Below are 25860 nucleotides of genomic sequence, written 5' to 3'. Positions count from 1 at the left end.
CCACCTTCAATCTTTCCCAGCATCAGGATCTTTTCCAATGAGTCATTTCTTAGCATCAGGTGGCCAAAGTATTGGAGTTTCACCTTCAGCATCAGTCCTTCCAATGAATATTCAGGACTGATTTCCTTTAGGATGGACTGGTTGGATCTCCTTGCAGTCCAAGGGACTCTCAAGTGTCTTCTCCAACACCACAGTTCAAAAGCATCAATTCTTTGGCACTCAGCCTTTTTTTATGGTCCAACTCTCACATACATGACTACTGGAAAAACCATAGCCTTGATTATATGGACTTTTGTCCGTGAAGTAACGTCTCTGCTTGTTAATGCGCTATTAGCTTGGTCAGAGCTTTTCTTCCAAGGAGCAAGTGTGTTTTACATGTCAGAGCAATAGGTCTTGCTAAACACCCTGATAGTCTCCTGACGCAGTTGTTTCTAGCTCGAGAGGATATTCTCATGTACGCTTTGGATTAAAACAATCTGAACATGGCCTGCATCCCACAAACACCAATAAGCCCGTGTCCATCGACCTGAGCACAAGCGATCTGCCGCTAGAGTGGTGGTTCCCTCTCCCTGCCGCCGCGCTCCTGTTGAGATGCCTTCTCTTGGATGTAAGGAGATAACGGATAAGCCACCTTCTCTTGGATGTAAGGAGATAACGGATAAGCCACAGACGCCTGTAGCAGCATAGTGCGATGCATCCTGGAGCGCTACTGTTGACCAAGGGCTTCCCTGGTGGCTCAGCAGCAAAGAGTCCACCTGCAATGCAGGGAACAAGGCTTTGATCCCTGGGTCAGGAAGAGCCCCTTGAGGAGGAAAAGGCAACCCACTCCAGTAGTCTTGCCTGGAGAATCCCATGGACAGAGGAGCCTGGTGGGCTACAGTCCACGGGGTCACAAAGAGTCGGACACACTGAGCAACTAACCAAGCAAAACAAACTGTTGAGTAAAGCAGGGAAGACCACGCAGTGTGAACCAGGATCCCATGACTGAGAGCCGGGCGCACCAGCCCTGCGCTGTCCAGGAATCCGCTGAGCTGACTTCAGGGCAGGGGGAGCGGGCGGGCTCACAGGTGTGGGGACGGGCCCCTCTGCAGGAGGCAGGGCTGGGGCAGGCACCAGACACTGGGGTCAGGATGCCGTCGTATGAAGGGGCGGCTCTCCGGCGTTTGGTTTTTGACGATGAACACGCCTTTGTGTGTATTGAACCTTAGTTATAAAGAACCAGAAGACGAGAATCTAGAGTAATATGGTCTTCGTTGTCACTGCTGGGCAAAGGGGACGTCTGGGTGGAGGTTTAAGTTGGCACCTGAGTGAGAAAAAGAGGCAGAGAGAGAGAGGGAGAGAGAGAGGGACGCCCCAGAGCCTGCGCACTGTCACGCACTGTCACTCACTGTCGGGCTTTTGGAATTCCCGACGCTGTTTATTCCTGCCCCTCCCTCCAGGAGTCAGCGTCCTGCCAGCCTCACCATGAAGCGGGCTCTGGCTCTGATGGGCCTGGCCTTCCTGTGTGCGCTCCGGGCTGGGGCCGCGCAGCAGACAGTGGACGACGCCTGCTCCGTGCAGATCCTCGTTCCCGGCCTCAAAGGTACAGTCCCCAGGCCTCCCGGGCAGCGCCGCCCACATGGCGGCTGGTGGGCAGGCGGGTAACCTGGGAAACGCAACCAGGAGGGGGTTCTAAAGAATGCTTTACACAGAGACCAATTGTTGTAGGAAGAGTCAGCAATTTTAAACGGTCCCTTCCGAATCCCAATAAAAATATACAAATGCACAGAAGTTGGAAGAAAAGCTGGAAGGAGACCCACTGCCGTATCAGCAGCTGCGCTTCTAAGCACAGAGCCCAGGAGGGTGAGGCCCGCCTGTCTACAGCTCAGCTTAGTCCACAGATTAAATACAAAACGGGGGCCGCATCTAGAGTCAGGTGTCTGGGTTTACAAGCGAATCTCGAGGGCACTTCTGAGAAGATGCTGTTTCCATCTGCTTCGGGACGATTTCTGCCACATCCAGATGAGGTGTCTCTGACCTGCGTGCTCCACAGGCCCCGCAGGGCTTTCTCCCCCACCGGCAGCCGCCCCAGGGACCAGTCGCTTCCTTCAGCAGTGGTCTCTCACCACCTAACACCGTGCTGCGGGCAGGGATGAGCCAATGAACTCCCAGGTGAAGGCCGGTCCGCAGAGAGCTGACCGGCTGTCCTCCCTGCCCCTCCCACACGCACAGGCTGGGCAGGTGCAGTGAGCAAACGCGATGTGAGTTCTCCCGCAGAGGGGGTGTATCGGTGAATCTGCCGAGACCCTGTTCGTCAAGGCTCACCCGCCAGCAGGCAGTAGGACAGGCTCCAAGCGGCAGTGTGGGATGTCTGGGGCCATGGGCGACACGCTGTCACTTAGCGTTGGGTCTGGATTCCAGATCTCAGGGGCAGCCTCATCTCACACGTGTAGTTTCACGCTAGTCTGCCGACATCAAATCGGCAATTCCAGTGGAGAAACTTCCTAGTATGTTTACAAAAGCCCCTGGAAATCTAGGCAGCTGGTTCTTTCTTAGATATCCAGCTTTGCTGAGGGATAACTGGCAAACAGAAGCTGCAGCAGCTATGTGGGGCGAGCTTCATGATGCTGGATTCTGCAGGCTCCTTGTGAACCGGCCCCAGAGTCACGCTGATGGACCTGCCCGCACCTCACCTGGTTACTCTCTGTGGCATGTTCTGACTCAGAACTGCGGGGCCGCGTGAGAGCCTTCTGGGCTGAGAAGGTGCTGACCGGAAGCGAGGAGGGATTCAGTGTTCTGGGCTTTACGGGGGCGGGGGTGGGTGTAGGCAGCAGGGGAAGGGTGGAGGGGAGATGCTCAGGTCCACGTGCATGCATGCCCCCTGCAGAGCAAGGCTCTGGCATCACGGCAGGGCCCGCCCCCCAGACCTGGGCCACTGCGGCGGGGGAGAGGGGGAGCAGGGGGCAGCTGCACTCAGCTGGTCCTCACCGCCTGGATCCCCGGCTCACAGCTCCATCTCTGACCTCGCAGGCACTCTGCGATGCTCCCCGGTTGCAGAGAGCAGGAGGCCCCAGGAGCCGAGAGAGGCCTTTTTGACCCTAGGCCCTTCCATGAAGCTCAGGGTCGTGATGGGGCTGGGACTTCTCCAGCGCTTGGTGTGTAGAGCATCAGCGTCACACCCAGATTCAGGGCACAGGGGATGCCCTGCCGCCCCCTGCCCTCTCCAAGTGGCTTCCCGACCACTGGGTGCTCCAGCCACACAGGGAGCCAGGGAAGGGATGAGGGCTCCGCCAGCCACACCTGCCCAAAACATGCCCACAAGAGCCTGTGAAAGGTCTGATGACTGCACGCGTGTCAGGAATGGCCTTGGCCAGTGGGGATGGAAGTAAAAACACAATATGGGTCCTGCTCTTAAGGTGAAAGAGGAGGTGCGTGGCCTCCACTTGTCCATTAGACAAACGCCGGGCCAGGCTCAGCCGAAGAGGACGAGCTGGTGCCCGTCTCCTTAGAAATGGAGCCTAGAGGCACAGGGGATCTTAAATGCTGCTGCCTCCACCGTCCCATGCGGACGCCTCCTCCACTGAGTCACAGGGGCTTCAGGTTCTTCTCAGCACGACTCCAGGCAGCGTTCCCCCAACTGGCACTGTGCTAGAGATGAGGTCCGTTTGCAGACCCAAAAATAGCAATCTCTCTTTGCATTCAGAGAGAGTAAGAGCCCTTTCCATTATGGCTGGAACAGTGGGGTTGCAGGGAGGAGAATACAAGTGTGTATTAGCAAGCCTGCCACTCAGAGATTTTAAAACAGCATCGTTATTCTGAAGGTTTTATCCAATTGATTGGTTCAGTTCAGTTCAGTTGCTCAGTCGTGTCCGACTCTTTGCGATCCCATGGACTGCAGCATCCCAGGCCTCCCTGTCCATCACCAACTCCCGGAGTTTACCCAAATTCATCTCCATTGAGTCGGTGATGCCATCCAACCACCTCATCCTCTGTCATCCCCTTCTCCTCCTGCCCTCAATCTTTCCCAGCATCAGGGTCTTTTCCAATGAGTCAGTTCTTCCCATCAGGTGGCCAAAGTATTGGAGTTTCAGCTTCAACATCAGTCCTTCCAATGAACACCCAGGACTGATCTCCTTTAGAATGGACTGGTTGGATCTCCTTGCAGTCCAAGGGACTCTCAAGAGTCTTCTCCAACACCACAGTTCAAAAGCATCAGTTCTGCAGTGCTCAGCTTTATAGTCCAACTCTCACATCCATACATGACTACTGGAAAAAAAATTGATTGGAGGGAGGTTGATAGAACCAGTTAGGTGACTCATACACGCACTTGGGAATTTCGCTCTTCTGAAATGTTGCTCCGGGCCCGTACCCTCTTCTCCTGCGGTCTCCCGGCCCCTTCCTTCCGTTGCTGGGGCACCTCTGCCCTGCGCTTGGCCTGGGGAGGCCTGCCCGCAGACGGCATTTGCAGCAGGTGTGGTGAGAGCCGAGCCGCTGTGGTCCTCCCCCGCGGCTGTGGACTCAGCCGGGCGATGCAGGGCCTGAATCTACTGACGGGCGTGCCTTCCCACTCGGGTGGAGCGTCTCCCTGAGTGCGGTCTAGGCGGGGGAGCTCGTGCACGGTCGGCGTGGTGCGCAGGCGCGGGGCGAGCCATACGTACATGACACGTGGTCTTCCCTTGCGCGAGGCCGGAGGACATATGCACACGGCCGCGGGAAATGAGCAAGACAGCGCAGCGTCAGTCTCTGCTGGTCGAGACACTACAAATACCCGTCATTCAGAACCTGATGTAGCAAATTGGCCCCAGATCAGCGCCCGACAGAGACCCAGGTGTAGGGAAAGGCTCCGGCGCTCCTGGGTGTGTGCGCCTTGCGGGATACGTGTAACATGTGTGCACGGGAGGGGTCAGGAAGACAGTCCCCAGCGAGCACACCCCCAGCCCCGCAGGAGCGTAGGCTCTGTGCCCTCAGACAGCAGACACCATGAATTCAAGCCCTGCCGAACACCAACAGGGCTTGGAAACCGCCTATGTTCCTGGAAGCGCCTCTAGGGCGTGCCTGCAAAGAGGAGGTCAAGGTCAAGGTCACAGGACAGGTGGTCAGGAGCTTCCTGCCGCTGAGTCTCGGGGTCTGGGCTGCCTCCCAGGGTGGGTGAGCAGGGGGGTGAGTCTTTCCAGCGACCCCCAGCATGCCGTGTGCACACGGGTCATCCCCTCTTCGTCAGAGATGAGGGAGCTAGGTGGGACAGTCTACATGGCCCAGGATGAGGAGGCCCACGGACTCCAGGTTCTGGATGCCCCACGGCAGGACCTTGAGGAAGGCTGGGGCCTCCATCCACTGGGGGAGGCTTGAAGGGCCTGGAGCTAGAGAGTCACGGGTCAGAGCCTCGGGAGAAGGGTGAGGAGGGGGTTTCTGCCTAGACTCGGAAGAGAAACCCCTCGGAGGAGGGAGGTGCGAAGGGGGTTCAGGATGGGGGGAGGCCCGTGGCTGAGTCACGTCAATGTACGGCAGAGATCACCACGGTATTGTAAAGTAATTACCCTACAATTAAATTAATTAGAAAAAAGAAAGAAGCCCTATGGGTCCCGCTCCTCAGGAAGCCTTAACTGTGTCGGGCGACGTCTTATTCCTATTCCTGTCTCAGCAAGGAGAGTCGGGAAATATGAGGTGACGTTTGGGGCTCTTCAGGCTCTTGCTGACCTTGGATCCTTACTCCCAACCCCTGCTGGATCCTCGGAGACGGCCCGTGGAAGTGGGTGGACGCAGAGCAGGAGGTGGCATGACTGACGGCTTTCTCTCCCCAAGGAGGGGGTTGGCAGCCTGTCCTCTCCCCGGGGCTTGGCGGTCCCGGGAGGCGTGGCCTGTCTCTGGCCTGAGTCTTCATCCATGAAGTGGACACGGTTCCCGCATCACATGGGGCAGCGGGGGGCGGAGGCCGAGGTGGTGATGTTATGGAGATGACTGGAGCGGTGTGTGAGCTCTCTGAGTCCATCTTAACCGACGAAAGAAAACCTGGGGGGTTTGCTGGTGCTACTTTTCCAGGATTGTTGAGGCCTCTGTGAGGTCCGGGCTCCCCAGGTGCTCTCAGAGACGCAGACACACCCTCCTCACTGCCCTCCCGCGATGCAGGGGGTGCCCTGGTGGGCGCTTCCCTCCCTAAGCCCGGCGGGGCGTCTGGTCCCAGCGCCAGCTGCTCCGGGCTCCTCACCCAACGGCCCAGACCCCCGGCTCGCCGCTCCTCACCCGCCCAGGTGGTCCTCTCCCCCCACTCCCGCCTGGGTGCATCCGCCTGCTTCAGCAGGCCCCCGTCAGAAGCCGTGTCATCGAGGAGGCCCCTTCTGATCTTTGTCTAAATTACGGCCTTTTGTTGAAAACGTGCCTCATTTTATTCTCGTAGCCCATGTCGCTATTGGGGATTCTACATCTGTCTAATTCCCATTTACATGCACGCAGGCTTTAAAAATTCCTTTTGCTTGTGTTGCTTGCAGAATTTTCTCTTTATTCCGGACGTCCCGTCTGTCACTCGAGCACGTCTGAGTTGTTTCCCCCATTTTTTTCTGCTCCTGCTCCATGGGTGCTTGCATCACACCCTTCGTGACTTTCCCCAGAGCTGGAAAATCACAGCTATGAAGGCTCAAACGTCTATTCCCCTTTCTGGAATTCCTGAGCGGGGGGTGTGGGGATTTGTAGGTTTTTTCTTCAACTCCCGACTCAGTAACTTCAAAACCGAAACAAAACTTTGCAGCCCTGCATCCAAGTCCTTCTGTCTAATCTTTTGTTTCATAAAGTAGCCTTGTCGTTGGCTATTCTGTTGCTCAGCCTGTCTATGTGTGTGTTAAGCTGCTTCAGTCACGTCCGACTCTTTGCGACCCCCATGGACTGTCACCCTCCAGGCTCCTCTATCCGTGGGATTCTCTAGGCAAGAACACTGGGGTGGGCTGCCGTGCCCTCCTCCAGGGCGTCTTCCCGGCCCGGGGATGGAGCCCACGTCGTCTGGATTGGCAGGCGGGTTCTTTACCACTAGTGTTACCTGGGAAGCCCTGTCTGTCAAGTAACTGGTTTTGGAAATTCATCTGATGCAGAAGATCCCTAGTTGGTCCTTCTTCACTGCCATTTGCTCCTGTTCCCTCTCATCTTTGCGGGGATCCTCCGGGTCTCATTTCAGAGCAGGTTCTGGCTGCCCCCCGAGTCCTGCCTCCTGGGTTGTTCCTTCTCCATCACGATGCCGGTGGCCCTGCAGTGTCTGCCAATTCCTGGCGGTAACAGATGAGTCTGTTAGCTGGTTCTTCATGCCGGACTTTGAGTGGTTCTCCCAGTACCATTGCTGCAATGGTTTCCTTCCTTTTTAAAGAGAGAAAGTGAAGTCACTCAGTCATGTCTCTTTGCGACTCCATGGACTGTAGCCTACCAGGCTCCTCCATCCATGATATTTTCCAGGCAAGAGTACTGGAGTGGGTTGCCATTCCTTTTTGAAAGATAAGAAAAAATCCCGAGAACTACCCTGCGATTCAAGGGCCCGTGTGTGTGCTGCACATGCTGGTCGCCCTGAGTAGTGGCCCTGGAGCCACCACGGCTGTGCTGGGGGGCAGTGACACGGCCCCCCACCTTCCAGGTCTCCTTGGCGCTCACTTTGCTCGTCTCTTTGTTGAATGCTTCCCAGCTCACACACTTCAGGCCAGATGACTGGTTTGGGGAATGTCACTGGGGAGTTGGTAATCTCAGAGAAGATGGCCACCCCGTGAAGGTGCACAGGGGGCGTTCACGCAGGACGGAAGTGCACTCGGACTTGTGCACACCGGGGAAGGCGCATCAGCCTCAGGCACTCCTGGGAGCAGGGGCGGTGGGAGGCTACGTGAGGCGTGATGACTGCGGTGAGGACAGGCTCCCCATCTCCAGAGAAGGGAGACTTGCCTTGCGGGGGGTGGGGAGGTGAAGCCTCCTGGAGGGTCTGATGATGAGATGAAACCCCTCCAGGTGGAAGCAGCATGTGAGAAAGACCCGGGCTCTGCGAACAGGCTTGTGGGGCTTAGAGACGGGACGTTATTTTTAGGGACATTTGGCTGTTGGTGGTTTTGAATCGCCAACCAAGGGAGGTGTCCTAACGGGCTCTGTGTTTTAGGAAGGTCGTTCCGGCATGGACTGGAGCCGGGACTGGGGCAGGCAGGGGGAGGACTGGATGTTCTGTCAGGACTCCGCCCTCGCTCCTGCCACATCCTGACCTGCTCCGGCAGGGTTCTCTAAGACCTGTCCCCTGTCCCGAGCCGTGTGAGGGCAGGCTCGTGGTCCATACGCCCCCAGAGCTGCAGAGACACGGCCGGGCACGGGGGCTGCAGAGGGAGACCGGGGGAGCTGGCTGGCCTGTGCACAGTTGGTGGATACTCACTGGCTCGGTTGCATCCCAGTCCTTGGCTCAGATGGTAAAGAGTCTGTCTGCAGTGCGGGAGACCCAGGTTTGATCCCTGGATCGGGAAGATTCCCTGAAGAAGGAAATGGCAACCCACTCCAATATTCTTGCCTGGAGAATCCCATGGATGGAGGAGCCTGGTCAGCTACAGTCCATGGAGTCACAAAGAGTCAGACACAACTGAGCGACTTCTCTGTCTCTTTGTGACCCCATGGACTGTAGCCTGCTAGCTTTGACAAGGGGGATGGAAAACCAGAAATGACTCAGGGCCTGGGGCTTGGCATCTGGGCGAGTCGATGTCTCAACGGCAGGAAAGTCCACAGAAGAGACTCACTTCTGGGGGAAACCCTGGGGTCGATTTGGGACGTGCCAAGTATGTGGTACCCGGGAGACTCAACAGACAGCCCAGTTCCCTGTTTCAGTTTTGAACAAAATAAATGAAACAGAAGCCAGTGGAAAGACTGGGCGCCAGTCTGGAGAGGGGCTGGAGCATTGCTGCAGGGAGAGGGTGGGTGAGGACGCAGAGTCCTGAGAGCAGACTAGGGAGGGAGACCGGCTGGGAGGGGGTCGGGGAGCAGGGGTGAAGCCCCTGGGGGCTGGGCAGGAGGGAGGTTGGGGCCCTGGCCGGAGACACAGACGTGGAGCGCTTTCTCTGGTTGCTCCCTCCGCACAGAGGCCAGGGCCCAGAGCTCGGTGTGAGGTCCTAACGGCCTATGGCTTCTTCCGCAGGGGATGCTGGTGAGAAGGGGGACAAAGGCGCCCCAGGACGGCCCGGAAGAGTTGGCCCCACGGGAGAGAAAGGTACCTGCCACCCCTGGCCCCGGGGGCACTGCTGGGGGAGAAGAGGGTGGGGGGTGTGAGTGAGCAGGTGCCCAGAGTGCTCTGTAAACAGTGCTCCCGGGTCCTGCCTGCCTGGTGCCAAGGAACAAGGTGCCTCCTGGGAGGCGCACATCGCGGGACGGCTCAGGGCATGGCGCTCAGCTCTGGCTGGCCCTCACGTGCCAGTGATTGTTACACGCAGGCGCAATTATGAGAGTGTGCAGACAGTGATGGAAGCAGTTACATCGGTGTGCAGGGGAGAGGGCACAGATTTGGCTGGGCCATGGTGGGGGGCACTCTGTGGCCTCCTGTTTATGGCTGATGGACCCTAGTCATTTTTTGGGGGGTTCTGAAACCCGAGAATGGAAGTCACTTTGAACCTGTTCCCTCATTAGTAAAACAGTGTCGTGTAGCCTGCTTCCTGGGGTGGTGCTGAGGTTCACAGGGAAGCAGCTACACGGTGCGTGGCGATGTCAACCAATGTCCCCCTTAGGGTTCACTTACTGCTGCTGCTTTAAAATTTGCAAAGTCCTTAAAAGCGGTGTGTGCTCTGTCAACACTGGGACACTGTCCTGGGAGCCCACGCCCTGAGGTGCTCCAGCTCGTCCCCAGCCGAGCTCTCAACAATGGGGTCAGGAGGAGGCTGCAACCGCACGGGAAAGGCCATTGTGCTGGTCAGCCCATGCCGTTTGCTCATTCTTTTGAGGTGTGATTTACCCACTGCCTCCTTTTGGGCTGTGCCGTCCGTGACTCTGCCCGTGAAACCCTGGTCCCAGGCAAGACCTAGAGCAGTTCTGCCACCACCACCCCTCCGTCGAGCCCAGGAGCCGGCTTTTATTTATTCTCCCGTTACTTGGAACAAATTAATTCAAAAATAAACCAACTATGCTCCTGGCTCAAAGTTCAAAATGTATATTCCCAGGGACTAGCCTCCTTCCTTCCCCACCAGCCACCCTCCCCTCTGACCACCTGTCAGGGTTCTTCATCTTCGCAGAGCTATTTTGGAATGGCCAAGTGAGCTCTGGTCTTCCCTGCTCTGTAGGAGCGGTTGCAAAATGTATGCACCGTTGTGCGTTTTGTTCTTTCTGCTTATCCGTGCACTTGGAGCTCTGTCCACAGGAGGACACACGGGTTTGCTGGCTCCCTCCCGACGACGCGGTCTCTGTGCCTTAGCTGGCAGGTCTCCTGTTACTGCAGGTTTGCAGTTTCCTAGGGCCTTGCTGCAGTGAGTCATCTTTAAATGTCATTCTTAATGTGCATGAGTGGAGCTTGAAGATAAATTCCAGGCATGTAACTGTAGATCGAAATGCTGGTGTCTTTGAAGTATGAGTGGATATGGCCGTTCAAAAGGGTCAAATCTGTTCACTCTTTCTTATTGAAGCAAAAGGAGGCCATCCGCCATCACCCTCCCTGCCTCAGAGAGCTGCCAGCCTGGCGGCAGTGAGAGTCTACATCAGTGTGCTTTTTAAAAAAGACGTATTTTCTTCTCTGGCCGCGTCAGGCCTTTGCGGGGACGCGGCGGGAGCTCTCGTTGCAGCACGCAGATTCTAGTTTCGGCCGCAGACTCAGTTGCCCCAGGCGTGTGAGATCCTAGTTGTCTGACCAGGAACGTTTTTGTTAGTTGCTGAGAAAGTGTGAGGGATTCTCTCCAGATGTCCAGAATGTCCCATGGGTGTCCAGTCTCCCTGGTTTGCACCGTTTTCCCCATGGGACCACTTCCTTCCCTTCTCCGCTGGCTCCTGACTGGAGTCTTCCCATCCCATCAAGGACCCGGCCGTTGGAAGGCCCTCAGTCAGTTGTCTGGGAAACATCTGGAAGGAATGCATCTGAAATCTGTGGGTGGCCTGTCTGAGGGCCGGGGTGACTGTGCGGGGACCTGCCCCTCCCCAGGTTCCAGGGAGGGGGGTGGTCTGTGGCCGAGGCATCTGGCCACGCTGGGCTGGGTTCCCCCTGCTGCCCTCTGGGCAGATGTTCTGCCCTGAGATGCTCCTCCAACCAGAAGGACCAGCTGGGCTTATGCAGCTTCAGCTTTGGTTTGGGGGGCGGCCGAGGTGGGTAAGACTGGCAGCCGGTGCCAGGGGGTGGGTTGGGTGGGACCAAGGCACCCTGCCCCTGGCGCCCTTCTCAGCTCAGCTTCCACGGAGGGCCGGCTGGGTCCATGTGGGGCTGCTGCAGGCGGGGGCCTCCCACTTTGGCTGGCATGCCATGTGTTGACGGGGGGGGGGGGGGGGGGCGGGGGAGGGGTCTCTGGTCACACACGGAGCAGCTCCCCTGCTGGGAACTCAAAGCAGCTGCAGCAGAAAGTGCCTGCAAGCTGCTGGCTGGCTTTTCTGGAAGAACAAAGACGGCTCATGCGCTGCAGCAGATTCCCCCCCCCTCCCCGCCCCCTCACCGCTGTTGGGGTCCTTCATTGGAATGCGAGTCCTGCCTGCACTTCCCACACGAGCTGTGGTTGCTGACACCACCTGCTAAACGCGTGTCATCTCAAGCCCCCAGACACGCAGCTAAGAGGCCGCCCACCGGCCCCCGAGCACAGGAGCTGGGGCCCCTCCCGGTGCAGGAGGGTGGAGGGTGATCTCGACCCTGATGGGCTTTCTAGGCGCTGGAACGCGTGTGTCATCCCTGTTAAAAATCGCTGAGGAAGCAGGCTGCCAAGTGTTCTTTCTGCCCTGTCTCCTCTTCAAAGGACCGTGTGAGATCTTCATTAAAATTAATGAGGATCGCCAGCCCGCTGCGAGCCCCGTCCTCGTGCGTGTACAGAGGACAGTGTGCGCAGTGCCCGTCTCATTAGCGGAGGGGATGGGCTTCCCGGGAGCCGCCACCGCCAGGTCCGGAGGCATGGAAGGACAGGGTCTGAGTGTGTCCAGTGTGTTCCCAGGGCGGGGGAGTTTGCTTTTTGTCCTAAAGGACTCGAGAGGGGGCAGGACGAAGGCAGTGGGCTATTGTTGCGTCCAGTCCCCGCCGGGTTGGCAGTCACTCGGCTTTTCTGCTGCTTCTGGTTGACCGTGGGTTGCCCTCAAGCAGAGAGCATGTGGATCTGTCAGGGGACCCCGTGGCTCTCACCTCTTTCTTCTCCAGCAAACCCCACAGAGAGAATATTCCTTGAGGAGAGGCAGCCCACACCCCAAAGGTCTCACATGCACACGGTCACACTGCAGGACCTGCTGAGCTCCTGCTCCCAGGTTCCAGCCCAAGTACAGTGAGGACGACAGGGTTGCAGGGTGTGTGTTTATGTTTGCATGTCTGGATATGTTGTTCGTGCGTGTGTGCATGGCTGAGTGTCGACGTGTGTATGGATATGGGTGCATGTGTGTATCATGCACACATATGCACAAGCATGTATACAAGCACACTTGCATGAATGCATGTGCATGTGTATATGTATTAGTATACATGTGCATGCACACATGTAACAGGCACATGTGTGTATGTGTACACGTGTGTAATATAGATGTGTGTGTGTGTACACGTGTGTGTGCGTGCACATGAGTTGCCCAGCACCAACACTGCCCGCAGCAGCACCCACAGGTGGTGGCTGTTGTCACTCTGCCCTCCGGGAGCCTGATGTGTGGGAACCGTGTAGGGCAGGGTACTGGTCATGCTGGCCAGGGCGACCACTCACTTGGGGCCCAGCTTCCCCCAGGGCCCGGCCTTCTGCACAGAGGTCCTCTTGTGAGGCCACCAGGCTGGGAGCAGGCCAGGGCCTGCTCCAGCTTTGGGGCCTTGGAGTCACTCCGGGATGTGTTAAAATGTAGATTCTGGTGTGTGAGCTGGTGGGCCCAAGGCTCTGTGTGTCTGTGTGGGTCCAGGTGGGGCCAAATGACAAGGGGAGTTCAGCCAGGCCCAGGGCCCAAGTTCTGAGCACCTCGCACACGGCTCCTCTGGGGCAGGTGGGCAGCGTCATGTGTTCAGCATCTCAGACCACAAGGAGAACGTTATTATCACACTGTTTGGAGAGAGTCGACTTTGAGGGCCCAGATGCAGGGCTGGCTGACCCCCAGCCTTGGCTTGCACAGGCAGGCTCCTGCACCTCCAGCCTTCTCGCACCCCCAAAACCCCAGGGGTCCCCAAGCTTGGTTCTGGGACCAGGATGCAGACCAGCATCTGCATCGCCTGGGAACTTGGGGACACCCCTCCCAGACCTGCGGAGTCCCCCCTGGGGTGGGTCCAGCCATCGGTGGTGACAAGCCCCCAGGGGCCTCTCCCTGGGTCTGCAGACCCACAGTGCCTTCGCTGCCCTTGGCCTTGGGCTCCAGGCCCGCCTCCATTCCCTGCCCCATGAGCCCCTAGTGTCCGACCGTCTGATTGTCCATATCTGTACCTGGTTTCTTAGAGCTCCCTACAGCAGGGACCACCTCCCACACTCCTCCAAGGGCAGGAGCTGGACACAGACGTGCTGGGGACAGGTGTCCGGTGTCAGCGGCAGCCTTGAATTAGTGGTGAAGTTCGGCTCTGCAATTCACAGATGGGCTGAACGCAGTCATCCTCAGGTTATGACTTATTTACAACAGCAGGGTGTGTGCTAGACCCTGACTGCGTCCTTCAGCAGATGAACTGAATCATTACTTGATCCACTGCTAAGCTGGGAGGTTTTGTGTGGGGGGGGAGGTGGGGGAGGAGGCACTTCACCAGATTGTTCCTGATGGAGGTGCTTCCCCTCCAGGCCCTCCTCCCAGCCTCCCCTCCCTCTCCTATCTGCTTGGGGTAGCAGGGGCCATCTCGCGGGAGCAGAGGGGTGGGCAGGTGTTGTTCCGAGCGCCCCACTGCAGGGGTCTCAGGAGATGTGAGTCTCAGGTTGTAGGAGCTCTGCACTTGGTCCTTATCTTTTCTAGTTGGACTCTTCTTAGCAAACAGCAGACTCCAGCTGACAGGTCCGCGCTCACACTCGACCTACCCCAATGTGACCCAGGCTCCTCTGCGGTGGTGGGTCTTCTGAGTGAGGCAGCACATTCCCCAGGCAGGAGGTCACTCCCCGGGCTCCAGCGGCCCGCCCCTCTGCAGTGGGGCCCTCGTGCTGGGAACCATCCACCCCACTCCGCACTGTAGGTGAAGTCCTTTGTGTCTGCCCTCCCGTCTGCAGCTGTGGTTAGGCAGGTGGTCTCCGAGACCTCCAGCTGCTCTGGGCATGGGTCTTCATGGGGCTGCTGGTGGAGCCCAAGTTTAATTTAGTGGATCTGCACGTCCCCTAAGGAGGCCATGGCAACTGTCCCAGCGGGCCCTGCTGGTCAATGAGGAACCAGCCGAACCACCCCAAGAGGCCCCCGTGCCTCTCCCATTACAGCACTCGTTACTGAGGTTAGAGCCACCTCCTCCAGCAGACGCTGAGCTCTGTCGCTCCTGTGTCCCCAGCATCATGCAGGGCATATGGTGTCTGGGGCAGGAGCTTGCCTCGTGGCTGGACCGGGGACCTAACCCTGGGAACCTGGTCTGTGCAATGAACCTGTCCTGTAATAAACACGAGCGCGTCCATGCACGCACTCTGCCCCTGACCCCTCCTCCTTGTGTGGATCTGAGCCGGCCCTGGTTGGACTGGGGGCATGTTAGACGGGTGGCTCTGGGCGGCGTGTTTCCGTCTCCACCGTGGTCCAGCCCTCAGCCTGCATTCTGTCCTGTGACCTTGACCTGGTCTGAGCTGGGGCAACATCACAGAGGTAGGACTTGCCTGCCGGCTGGAGTGCTCAGTCTGAGGCTTGATTGAGTGGAGGACATCGGGGTGTGCAAGGAGGCTCTGCTGTTCCGTAGCGTGCAAGACTTAGGGGAGGGAAATACCTCAGCAGGTGACATGAGTAACCTTCCGGGGTCAGTTGACCCCACAACCTTGGAGAGTTTAAGAAGGGCTACATGTCCGGCCTCCTCATGTGTGTGCGTGGCTGTGTGTGCATGTGTGTTCTGGGGGATGGCGTGCCTACGCGTTACCTGTACGCGTTACCCGTGCCTTGGCTGACCGTGATCTCGTTGTTTCCGCAGGAGACGTGGGCGACAAGGGACAGAAAGGTGGCGTGGGGCGCCACGGGAAGATCGGCCCCATTGGCTCCAAAGGTATTTCAGTCGCACCTCTGGCTCACGTTCCCTCGCAGGCTCACCACTGGGTGCTTGCAGAGCAGCTGGCCGGTGTGTTTATCGTGTGTGCTTTACACGTGATCGGGTCTGCCCTGATGTTTAGGTTTTGGGAGTGATCAGACTTGACTGGGTGCCACCAGGCAGGAGTGCCCCCACCCTGCAGGGCTCACGAGCTGCCCGGGCTCGGGGGACAATCAGGAGACCCGTTTGAGCAGCGGAAGGAGGGTGTTCTGGACACACGGTGTGTCCACCTCCAGCTTGGTGGCTCAGACTTCCTGAGACGAGCACAGGGGAAGCAGCATCAGTGCCCACGTCATCCCCTTTGACCTGCATGACCCTGGAGGCTGGGCTTGGACAACGAGGCCCAGGGCAGTCAAGGGGTGGCTCAGCCTCATGCTCTGCCCCCTTCACCCTCCGTCGGCAAATGATTTCTGAGCCCCTGGCTTATCTGCACCTCTGCTGGACCCCGGGGCTCATGATGAGGCAGGCAGGCCCCCAGTCCCATGGAGGCTCCCCACAGGTCTTGTCGCAGGTGCTGGCGGCAGGAGACCAAAGCTGGGGGGCCTGGAAGGCTACAGGGGCTCTGCCGAGTGGGCACACCGTCCATCACAGTCCTGGCCAAGGAGCCCTTCCTGCCAGGGCCAGGCTGGGCCAGGGCAGGTCCCTGTGGCCCCCATCAGGAGAGGCCACCTAGACACACTCGTGGCTCAAAGCCCCAGATGGGGTGACCGGGCAGTCCCCGGGCCCCACGCTGGGGACAGGGACTGTCCCCAAAGCGCCTCTGCCCCTAGCAAATCCGCAGGGAGCCCCTGCCCCGGGGATTCATCACGGAGCACACAGATGTGTGTGACACAGAGGAGGGTACGACTGCTTCCAGAAAACTTTAAAAAGTGGTGGTAAAACATTGGTAACATAAAATCCATCACTTTCAGCGTCCAGTTCAGCGCCACTGAGTCCCACTGCCGTGATGTGCAACCACCACCGCTGTATACGTATTTCCAAAATGCTTTCGTTACTCCAAACAGAAACTCTGTCCTCATGAAGTAGTAACTCCCCTCTCCCCTCCAGCCCCAGCAACCGCTTATCTGCGTTCTGTGAACTTGCCCACTTAGACAGTTCACATACATGGAGTCACACACTCTTTGTGCTTTTGTATCTTATTTCACTACTGCGATGCTTCCGAGGTTCGTCTCTGCTGCAGCAGGCGTCAGGACCTCCTCCCTTCACAGGCTGAACAATATTCTGTTGCATGGATGGACCGCATTGTACTTGCCCCTTCATCTGCTGGGGGTCGCTGGAGGGGTTTCTGCCTTTCAGCCACTGTGCAAAAGGCAGTGGGTGCTGCCTACGAGTAGGGGTGTACATGCTTGTAACACACAGCATGTGCTCTGGGTAAATGTCAGAGTCTCACAGGGGACAGCTTGCCCTGGAGGTACTCGGTGGGCTCAGCTTACCTGAGCTTCCGTGTCTCTGAGGCTGCCATGCTGGGCCCTTGTCAGGCTGAACCCGAATCATTCGCAAGCTCCTGATGCTGATAAACAAAGGCATCACCAGGGTGGAGCCTGCCGAGCGCTCTCCATCTCCATCAGACAGAACACGGGTCTCCAGGGATATGCACTTCACTGTCCCTTCACTGGCCCCAGGTCAGCGGAGATGCTTAGGTTCTCTCAGGGTAAGAAAGATTATGCTTTAGGGACATCCCTGTGATTTAAAAATATCCATCATCTAATTTCAAGACAGCTAGAAGCTCTGTCTCCGTGGCTTTCTCTGACCCCCTTGTTTCCTAAGTTGGGAGAGATGGAGAGTCAGAGTGGCTGAGTGGCATGTCCTGTCCACGGAAGGCTGGCGCCCAGGTGTCCATGGTGACACCTTGCTGCCTCCCAGAGAGGGTCGGGGAGGACCAGTCTCATCTTGACTCTGTTTAGCTGGGTAACCTGTAAGGTCCATTCATCTCTGAGTTCACATGTTCTACCTGGGTTCTCTTGCTGTGATGAGGGACTTGGACAGGACTGGCACTGAGCCTAAGATTTCCTGAGATGATGGATGTTCTAGGAAACATGCTGGCTTTCCAGGATTGACGTGAAGAATGCTTGTCTGGTAACCTCTCAAGTCCCAGGCTGTGTGTGTGTTCCTGGTCATGTAAGCAGAGCCTGGAGAAGCGATCGCAGACAGACTGTGTCTCCCTACAGTTCACTGAGGGAGGAGGGACCGGGAGAAACCCCAGGGCACTGCCCATGGAAGAATGAACGCTGTCACCTGGACAGTCTGAGCTCATGGAACACGCCCCAGCCCTGCTTGGTGACTTTGGCCTTGCTTCTCTTTTGCAGGTGAAAAAGGAGATTCTGGTGACATAGGACCCCCTGGCCCTAACGGAGAACCAGGTATGGCATAAAGAGTCCAAGGATTTATTAAACTAGTGTTAAAACTGCACTTTTAAAACATATAAATCATGACAGCATGCTTCAAGGGGCTGGAAAGCAGCACAAGTACCTGCCTCCCCTCCCCGGGCGTCGCTCCCTCTGTGGACTCCTTCAGTGTTCGGTTTCCTCCCACCTGAACGTGTCCCTGTGCTGCTTAGGGCCGTGGTCTGCCTGCCGACTGCATGTGGTCCCAGCTCCTCATTCGGCTCAGATACAGGGGTCCTTTCCTGATGCGTCTCTGGAGAGCCCACTGGCTCTGAGCACCTGGCTTCTCTGAAAAGCATGTCTGCACCTTCTGGTTCTGCTCTTTCTGGAGTCCTTGCAGCAGACTCCCCAGGGGACCCCAGCCCAGCTCGTCCCTGCCGGCCACCCCTCCTGGGGGCCGCGGAGGCCCAGCTGCGAGCAGACCCGTCCTCTCTGTCAGCGTCCTGTCGCCCCCACTTCCCCTCTCTCCACGAGGAGCCGCCCGCCCCACCCCCCTCACTGGCCAGCCCACTGCCAGCTCGCGCCTCCAGCGTCCCTGCCGGGTTCACGTTGTCCACACACAGCCTCCCCCACCCCCGCCGGACTGTCCCTGCCCGCTTCGGCTGTCTTGTTTCCCGTCCCTGCCACGCCCTCCCTCGGCTCTCGCTGCCGCTCAGACCCGTTGCTGAGACCCCCTCCTGGCGGGTCTGCACCTGCCGGTCCTTGTCTGTCCCCCCACCCCCCTGCCGGTGACACAGGAGACACCTCACAGATTCTGGATGAGGTGGGAACGCGGTGTCCGCGTCCCTGGGGCGGCCCCTGTGCGCGCTGAGGGGCCCGTCGGGTGGACAGCGGGCCCAGAGACCTTGAAGACACGTCTCAGAGAAAGTTCCCTCAGAGCGAACCCACCCAGGCGTGGCGGTGCCAGGTGCCCCGGGATGAGGGCGCCCTGTGGGTGGTAGGGGTGTTCGGGCTCTCGGTGATAAAGGGTGGCTGGGAGTCTGGATGACGGGCAAGACACCAAAGCTGATGATCAGACTGCAAAGGTGGGCTGAGCGCTCATGCGGCGGAGTCCTCAGGAATGGGGAGAAGTCCTGCGGCTGGGCGGAGCCGCTGGTGGGCTAGGCAGCGGGTGGGGGGGGCGGAGCCGCGGGTGGGTGGACGGGGCCGCGGGTGGGCGGGCGGAGCCGAGCAATGGGTGGGAGGGACCGCGGGTGGGCGGACCCGCGGGTGGGAGGGCGGAGTCGCGAGTGGGTGGGCGGAGCCGCAGGTGGGTGGGCGGGGCCGCTGGAGGGCCGAGCCGCGGGTGGGCGGGGCCGCGGGTGGATGGGCGGAGCCGCTGGTGGGTGGGCCGAGTCGTGGGGGTGACGGGCGGAGCCGGCAGCGGGTCCTGATCTAGAGCGGATGCTGGAGCCAGGTGTGTCTCCAGGTGTGCCTCCACATGCGACTCGCCTAGGACGCTGTGACAGCCCAGTGACATTCCGAGAAGGCTCCTTACCCCGTGGAGCTCCTCAGGGCACGAAGATTAGGGTCCTCTTGAGAGTCCGGGAGGAGACCACGCATGGGTGACCAAACATCGCCCAAGGGCCCCAGCTCCACCACCCTTCTCAAACGTCTCGTCTTCTCTCCCCCGCCCCCGAAACACGGTCCAGACATCCTCCCGCGGTGACGGTCACGACCCCCACTGTCACCCACCCCGTGTCACTTCTGCACCCCACTGATTCCTTACTACGGTGACCAAAGCGAGACTGAGAAACTCGGACCTGACCCGGGCGCCCCTGTTGCTGACCTCCCACCGCTGCTCGCCTTTAGGGTCAAGTCTCGCTCACAGCCTGGACGGCCTGCGTGTCTGCTGCATCACGTCGGTGCTTTGGGGAGGGGGCTCATCTCCTAACATGCTGGCCTTGGTCTCCATCCGCAGGCATCCCGTGCGAGTGCAGCCAGCTGAGGAAAGCCATTGGGGAGATGGACAACCAGGTCACCCAGCTCACGGCCGAGCTGAAGTTCATAAAGAACGGTACGTGCTTCCGGGCACCTTCCTGCTCCCTGGCCTCCCCCAGCCCTGCCCCCGCGAACTGCTGGCTGCGGGGGTGGTTTCCGTGGGCCCGGCCGGGACTCCTTGTCTGCCCCTGCTGCACGGTGCACTGGGTCGGTGCTCTGTTCGGGGACCTCCGGTGCTCACCCTGCAGCCCTGTCGTCGCAGCCGTTGCCGGAGTGCGCGAGACGGAGCAGAAGATGTACCTGCTGGTGAAGGAGGAGAAGCGCTACCTGGACGCGCAGCTGGCCTGCCAGGGCCGGGGCGGCACACTGAGCATGCCCAAGGACGAGGCCGCCAACGCGCTGCTGGCCGCCTACATCACGCAGGCCGGCCTGGCCCGCGTCTTCATCGGCATCAACGACCTGGAGAGGGAAGGCACGTTCGTCTACGCGGACCGCTCGCCCATGCAGACCTTCAGCAAGTGGCGCAGCGGGGAACCAAACAACGCCTACGACGAGGAGGACTGCGTGGAGCTGGTGGCCTCAGGGGGTTGGAACGATGTGGCCTGCCACCTCACCATGCACTTCCTCTGCGAGTTCGACAAGGAGCACGTGTAGGGGGCCCTGCCCTGCAGCCCCTGCATCTCCAGTGTCTGAAAGGAAAAACAAGTGTTTCTGGGTATTATTCCTGAAGAACTTAAAAGTTTTACAACTTTAAGTAGCCAAAATGTTATGTAATTATTACTCAGAATTGCTCTTGGCTTTGTCCAGAGTATAAAATAGCTTCTTTAATTATTACAACAGTTAAGTACAAACAATGGTAGTGAGGTCATAAAGGACTATATATGGAAAAGCATCCTCTTGCCTTTGATCAATGCTTCTGTAAATTATATTAAAATATAAGTTCCTTTTCTTTGTTAATCAAGTAGAGACAGCTTTGCTTTGCTGCAAACCCAAATTTCAAGAACAAGAGAAATAAAGGCTCTGAATCTGATGATTGAATGAGCCATGTCCTTTCGTCCTCCACGTCCTCACTAGCGGTATTCTTTGTCTGTTCCTGTATCACTGTCACCCCCAAACAGCAACTTGTGACAAATCATCGGTGTCCCTGCAGGTGCTGTGGGCCAGGACTTCATGCCAGGCACAGCCAGGCTCTGCCTCACCGGCCACACTTGACCCTGAGGTCACACGGGTGGGGGACGGGGCCTGGGTTCCTCGCTGCCCTGGGCAGCTCCCGAGGACCGCTGGTGCCTCTGAGCAGTGCAGCCTGAGCCCATCAGGGAAGCGATGCCCCATCGCAGTCTGCATCCCCGTCTCAGGAGCCAGTGGCCAGGCCCAGCCTACACTCAGGAGGGGACTCCTGGGGGCGGGGCCAGTGGGGACCATTCTAGAAGCTGCCCGCCACAGTCACCCATGGTTCTTCCTCCTGTATGTCAGAAACCTCAGCAAAAAAATAACAAGCATCTTCATTTTTCTAAGGAAGCATGTAGATGTGCACGTACAAAGGAAAACAGCTGGGGCTGGGGACCAGAAGGGGGCTGTGGGGAAACAGTCTCAGGGCCTCCTGCGAGTCTGTTTTGGGAGGAGGCCCTGGCTACCCGACTATGTCTGCAGGATGCTTGTATACTGACTGCCTCGGAGGAAGGGACGGTCTGCCTAGAGCGACTGGGGCGAAGGGAAGGCCGGGTGACGCCCAGTGTGGGCGGGGGGCTGGTCCTCCTCGAGGGCCCTGTGGAGGTGTAGATACCACAGCAGCCCTGCTCGGGGTTTCTGCGGGTGCCCCCACAGCACCCCTGGGCCTGCAGGCATCCCCACCCACCGCCCACAGCCCTGAGCTGGCCTGGGTGACTGCCCCTCACAGGACATGCAGATCCAGCCCAGGGGGCCTGTGCCAGGGAGCTGACGGCGCAGGGACGGTGCGGGGCAGGGCCTCAGGAAGGGTCTGGCCTGGGCCTCCTGAAGCCTGAGCCTCTGCAGCGTGAGGGCTGGGATCTCTGCTGTGAGACTGCCCTCGGTCACCGCCCTGGTTCTAGGGTGGGTCAAGGGTGCCCCGACCCGGCCAGAGCCGGGCTCTTCTCTCGGGGTAAGTGCACCTCCCTAGTCTGGGTCCCTCTCTCATCGGGAGAGAGTGGGGCACCTCTGTGCTCTCAGGTGGAACCAGAGGGAGTCATGCCCGCCGCCTCCTCCGCCACACCCTCCTAGGAGGCCCCGTGCCAGCAGGCCGCCCAGGAAGCCCGCTGCTCGGTCTGTGAGGACTGCAGCCGCATTTGCTCGGACACGACAACCGGTGGGAAGCCAGGATTGAAGTGCTAATTAAATCTCCGGGCTTGGCAAGGAAGGGCGCGGCGCCCGATCTGCGGAGGAGGAGCGGCAGTCTGGCTGCTGGCGGGCCGGGCTTCTCACGCTGCACTGAGGCGGGACCGCGACGCTGTGCGCGGGTCTCCGAGCGCCCAGCGCAGCGCGGGCGACACGGATGCGCGCCGGACGCGGCCTGAGGGGTCTGCCCGGCGGGCGGCCGGTGCGCGCGTCCACACTGCCACCCAGCGGCTGCGGAGACGGACAAAGGAGGAACAAAGGGATGACGGACGCCTGGGAGGGGAGGAGGGGGCCCCAGACCGAGCCGCAGGGAGCCGTCAGGAAAGAGCGGAGCTCGTGTGGTGTCCCCTTCAGGAGCGAGTTGTGACCCCAGGTGGCTGCTCGGACTGCAGGGGGCAGACGGCTCTAGCCAGGGGTTGTCATTCCTGCCCTGGTCCCCACCCCCTGCAGCCCTGGGCCCTGGGGGGTCTGGGGGCGAGGGCTGCAGCTAGACGGGGCAGGAAGGCGTTTCCTCGCAGACAGATGTCCTGTGGCTGTCCATCTTCTTGTCCCTGGGGCAGCCTTTGTCTGGACATCCCTGCCTCTTGATGGGGGTGACAAAGGCTCTCACATGTGCCCACGGCCGTCTCTGGTGTCGGGGCAAGACGGAGCCCACGTGCCCCTTTGGGGGCAGGTGTTGAGGGAGGGCCTGGAGGGGCCACCAGGTGTAGCCCAGTTTAATCCAGCAGGTCAGACCCGAGGGCAGGGCTGTTTCTTCGCTGTAAGCAAGAAAATCGGAGTCTGGCTGATGTAAGTAGAAAGGGGATTTGTTGAAAGAGTTGGGGCAGGTGAAAGGGATTTTGGAAAGACTGGAGAATGTCTGGCGCTCAGTCCGAGGAAGGGAGAAGCCCACACATCCTGCAGAACGCGGGCCTGCAGGGCTGGCAGCCTCTGCCAGCTCCAAGCACCCTGCCGTGGCCGCTGTCTGTGTCCAGCTGGACTCAGAGAAGCAGAGGACAGCGAGGCCCTCCTGGTGACCCACTGGCCACGGCCTGAACACTGCAGCTGCTGCCTCCGGAGAGGCCGTGGGTGACCGGAGACATCAGGACAGAAGCACACCCCTTAATTTAAAACAGTCTGCTACGTGAGGAAGCATAGGATGGGTTTTGCTATGAAGAATTTCACTTGGAAGGGGAGATGCGTGCCCTCTGGAACCAGAGGGTCTGGTGGGGGCCGGCCAGGTTCCTGGAGAAGGACGGGGGCAGCCTTTCCATCAGGGCAGGGTCAGGGTGCAGGGGGAACAGGGTGGGCCAAGGCCTGGGAGGAGAGCCCTGGAAGGGAAGCGGGAGGGGCTCCTGGGTTGGGAAACGCCTCCAGACGGTAGGGGCGCCCGCGCTCCCGCACACTGGGTGTTCTGAGCCCCCGCTTGGTTTAGCCGCTCGTGAGGTAGGCTCCCAGGATCACCTTGGCAACCTTGGGCCGCAGTTTCTGCATCTGTGAGCCGGGATAACACCGGCAGGATGCTGTGATGACAAGTGCAGTCGGCTGTGCCCCTCATGTGTCAGGCATGACCACGGGTGTCAGGCATGACCGCACGTGTCAGGCATGACCATGCATGTCAGATGTGACCAAGGGAATTAGGCATGACCATGCATGTCAGGTGTGACAAAGGGAGTCAGGCGTGCCTATGCGTGTCAGGCATGACCACAAGTGTCAGGCATGAACATGCATGTTAGGTGTGACCAAGGGAATCAGGCATGACCATGCGTGTCAGGCAAGACCATGCGTGTCAGACACAACCATGTGTGTCAGGCATGACCACGTGTGTTGGGTGTGACCAAGGGAGTCAGGCATGACCACGTTTGTCAGGCATGACCATGAGTGTCAGGTGTGACCATGGGTGTCCGGCATGATCATGCATGTCATGTATGAACATGGGTGTCTGGCTGTGCTCAGCTATCCCCATCTCATGGGGAGCGCTTCCCCAGACCCCAGGCTCCCAGGGCCAGGACAGGTGTCTTTCCTGCAGCACGAGGCACAGGTATGTTTTCTCCAGGTCCACGGGCCCCTTTAGCCCCCAGAAGCTCCGTGTGCATCTGCACTTTCAGGCGGAGGGTCCTTCCTGCACTCACCCCCCAGGCTGTTGTCTGCTGGGCGCCCACGCTGGGTGTGCTGGACACATGCTCTCACGGGAGCCTCCTAGAGATGGACCCCAGGGGATCCGAGGGCTGGCAGCGGGGGTTTCAGGTCCACGTTGTTCAGTAGGGGTTGGGGGGCCCCTTGGCTTCTGCAGGGAGGGGCCGCTCAGCTCGGAGTTCCGTCTCCTGCAGCCCTTGTGACGTCACACAGGCACAGCCCGTCCCTGGGAAACTGAATTCTCTCCTGCTGGCACCTGAGCGTCATGAGACCCGGGCTGGCTTGTGGGACAGAAGAAACCCGATCCTGAACACGGAACCTCAGACTCCTTCCTGGTGAGCTCAGAGGCCCATTGATAAACAACATGTTGTTTTTAAGTTGTTATTGTGGAAAGAACAGGGCGGCAGAGAGGAGCTTACTAGCACATGAGTGTTTGACCCCCGTGAGAGGGGAGGGTCGGACGAGTCTGGCAGAAGCTCGGTGTCGGGGGTGGCTAAACCCCAGGAACAGTGTTTGCAGAGCCAGGAACAGCCTGAGTGTGCTGGGCGGCTCTGGGCTCTGGTCCTGCTCTGCTGGGGCTCAAATCATTTGACTTTGGTCTTTACAAAACTACAGAAACGTTGACAGCGCTAAGCCCACAGGTGAGAGGAAACTTTATTCCAAAGAAGAGCCGCACATCCGAGAAAAGCTTGAGCAAATCCCCAGTTGTGTTCACCAGGGGTCTCAGCGCCAACCTTGGGCACTCTATGTCACTGCCCACACTCACTCTAGTTTTGTCCACACTTCAATAAACTTCTTCTATTTTCTTCTGTTTTGCTATAAACCTTATACTTCTGACCAGAGGCTTTTTTTTTTAATTAGGACCTATCAACAGTGATGACAGAAGTCACTGCTGATTCTGAATTGCCAGCACAGCGTGGCTGGCTCCTCGAACAAAGACCTTCCACACACGTTTCCTAGATTCATCCCGTAGCACCTTCCCATTTTAGGGCAAATCCCAAAGGAAAATGGCTCTTGACTGTATGAAATTTAAGGACTAGGCTTTTTCCATCGGGAGGGAATAATGGCCTCCTTGCACTGGAATAACCTGTATAATGCTCCTGATTTCTGATGACTGAGTTGCAGTTTGCCTGAAAAGCTTTAGCCTATGCATTAAGCATCGCAGCCTGACCTCAGTCACAGCTCCTTTTAGAGGAGGTCTTGCTTTTTGCCTAGAATTATTTAAAAGCTAATTTTAAATGAAGAGGTAAGGGAATTCTGTATTTAGTAGTTAGATGTAGAGGTGGACGCAGCAGGTGGTCTGAGTGGGTGGGAATGAGAGAAGTCAGGTTTGGGGGCTCCTCCATCAGTAGAAACAGTGGGGGACCATGAGCTGAGTTTGGGGCATCCACAGCACCCGAGTCTCAGAGCCATGGACGTCCCCCCCACAACGAGGGGCGAGAACCTGCTTCCCCGAGAGGTCTCAGCTGGTCAGGGCCACGCAGACTCCCCTCCCTCTCGTAGGGTCTATAACCTTTGTCACGGTTGCAAACTCCCTCTTGCCATGTGAGGTGACGTGGACACAGGTGTATTTCGGGACGAAGGAGCAGACATGGGGGGGCCTTCTGCCCACTGAGGGTGGGTGGGCTGTGCCGACGCTCGGGCCTGCCGTGTGTCTGTTACTGAGACCATCCACGGGCACCCGTGTCTCTGTCTCCCCATCTCCCGGTGCCACTGGACCCCCTCCGGCAGTGGGAGGTGTGTGTTCACGGGTCCCCGTCACTGGACTCAGACCCAGTCCACGAGGGAGCCTCCCGTGGGCACAGTCCC

At 58.6% G+C, this 25860-nt stretch overlaps 1 protein-coding gene across 4 annotated transcripts; it reads left to right on the top strand.

Moving 5' to 3' along the window:
• Positions 1 to 1464: 1464 nt before the first annotated feature.
• On the top strand, positions 1465 to 20611 carry COLEC11 (collectin subfamily member 11). 4 transcript variants are annotated; one of them, XM_055579537.1, is made up of 6 exons: positions 1465 to 1582; positions 9110 to 9181; positions 15167 to 15238; positions 17587 to 17640; positions 19565 to 19660; positions 19847 to 20611. In XM_055579537.1, the coding sequence occupies exons 1-6, from the start codon at positions 1465 to 1467 to the stop codon at positions 20236 to 20238; spliced, it is 804 nt and encodes a 267-aa protein (XP_055435512.1). In that variant the 3' UTR covers positions 20239 to 20611. The 4 variants fall into 4 exon arrangements, with proteins under 4 accessions (XP_055435512.1, XP_055435513.1, XP_055435514.1 ...); XM_055579538.1 differs by lacking the exon at positions 9110 to 9181; XM_055579539.1 differs by lacking the exon at positions 15167 to 15238.
• The last annotated feature ends 5249 nt before the right edge of the window (positions 20612 to 25860 follow it).

This window comes from Bubalus kerabau, chromosome 4 (genome assembly GCF_029407905.1).
Source record: "Bubalus kerabau isolate K-KA32 ecotype Philippines breed swamp buffalo chromosome 4, PCC_UOA_SB_1v2, whole genome shotgun sequence".
Classification (NCBI taxonomy): domain Eukaryota; kingdom Metazoa; phylum Chordata; class Mammalia; order Artiodactyla; family Bovidae; genus Bubalus; species Bubalus kerabau.
Note: the sequence above shows the minus strand (reverse complement) of the source record. Positions and strands in the feature narration are given on the sequence as shown.

Excerpts from the sequence above, each read along its gene's own strand:
- COLEC11 (XM_055579537.1), top strand. The coding sequence starts at position 1,465 with ATGAAGCGGGCTCTGGCTCTGATGGGCCTGGCCTTCCTGTGTGCGCTC. Across the intron at positions 1,583-9,109 it reads CCTCGTTCCCGGCCTCAAAG|GGGATGCTGGTGAGAAGGGG; the intron begins GTACAGTCCCCA and ends CTTCTTCCGCAG. Across the intron at positions 17,641-19,564 it reads TGGCCCTAACGGAGAACCAG|GCATCCCGTGCGAGTGCAGC; the intron begins GTATGGCATAAA and ends CTCCATCCGCAG.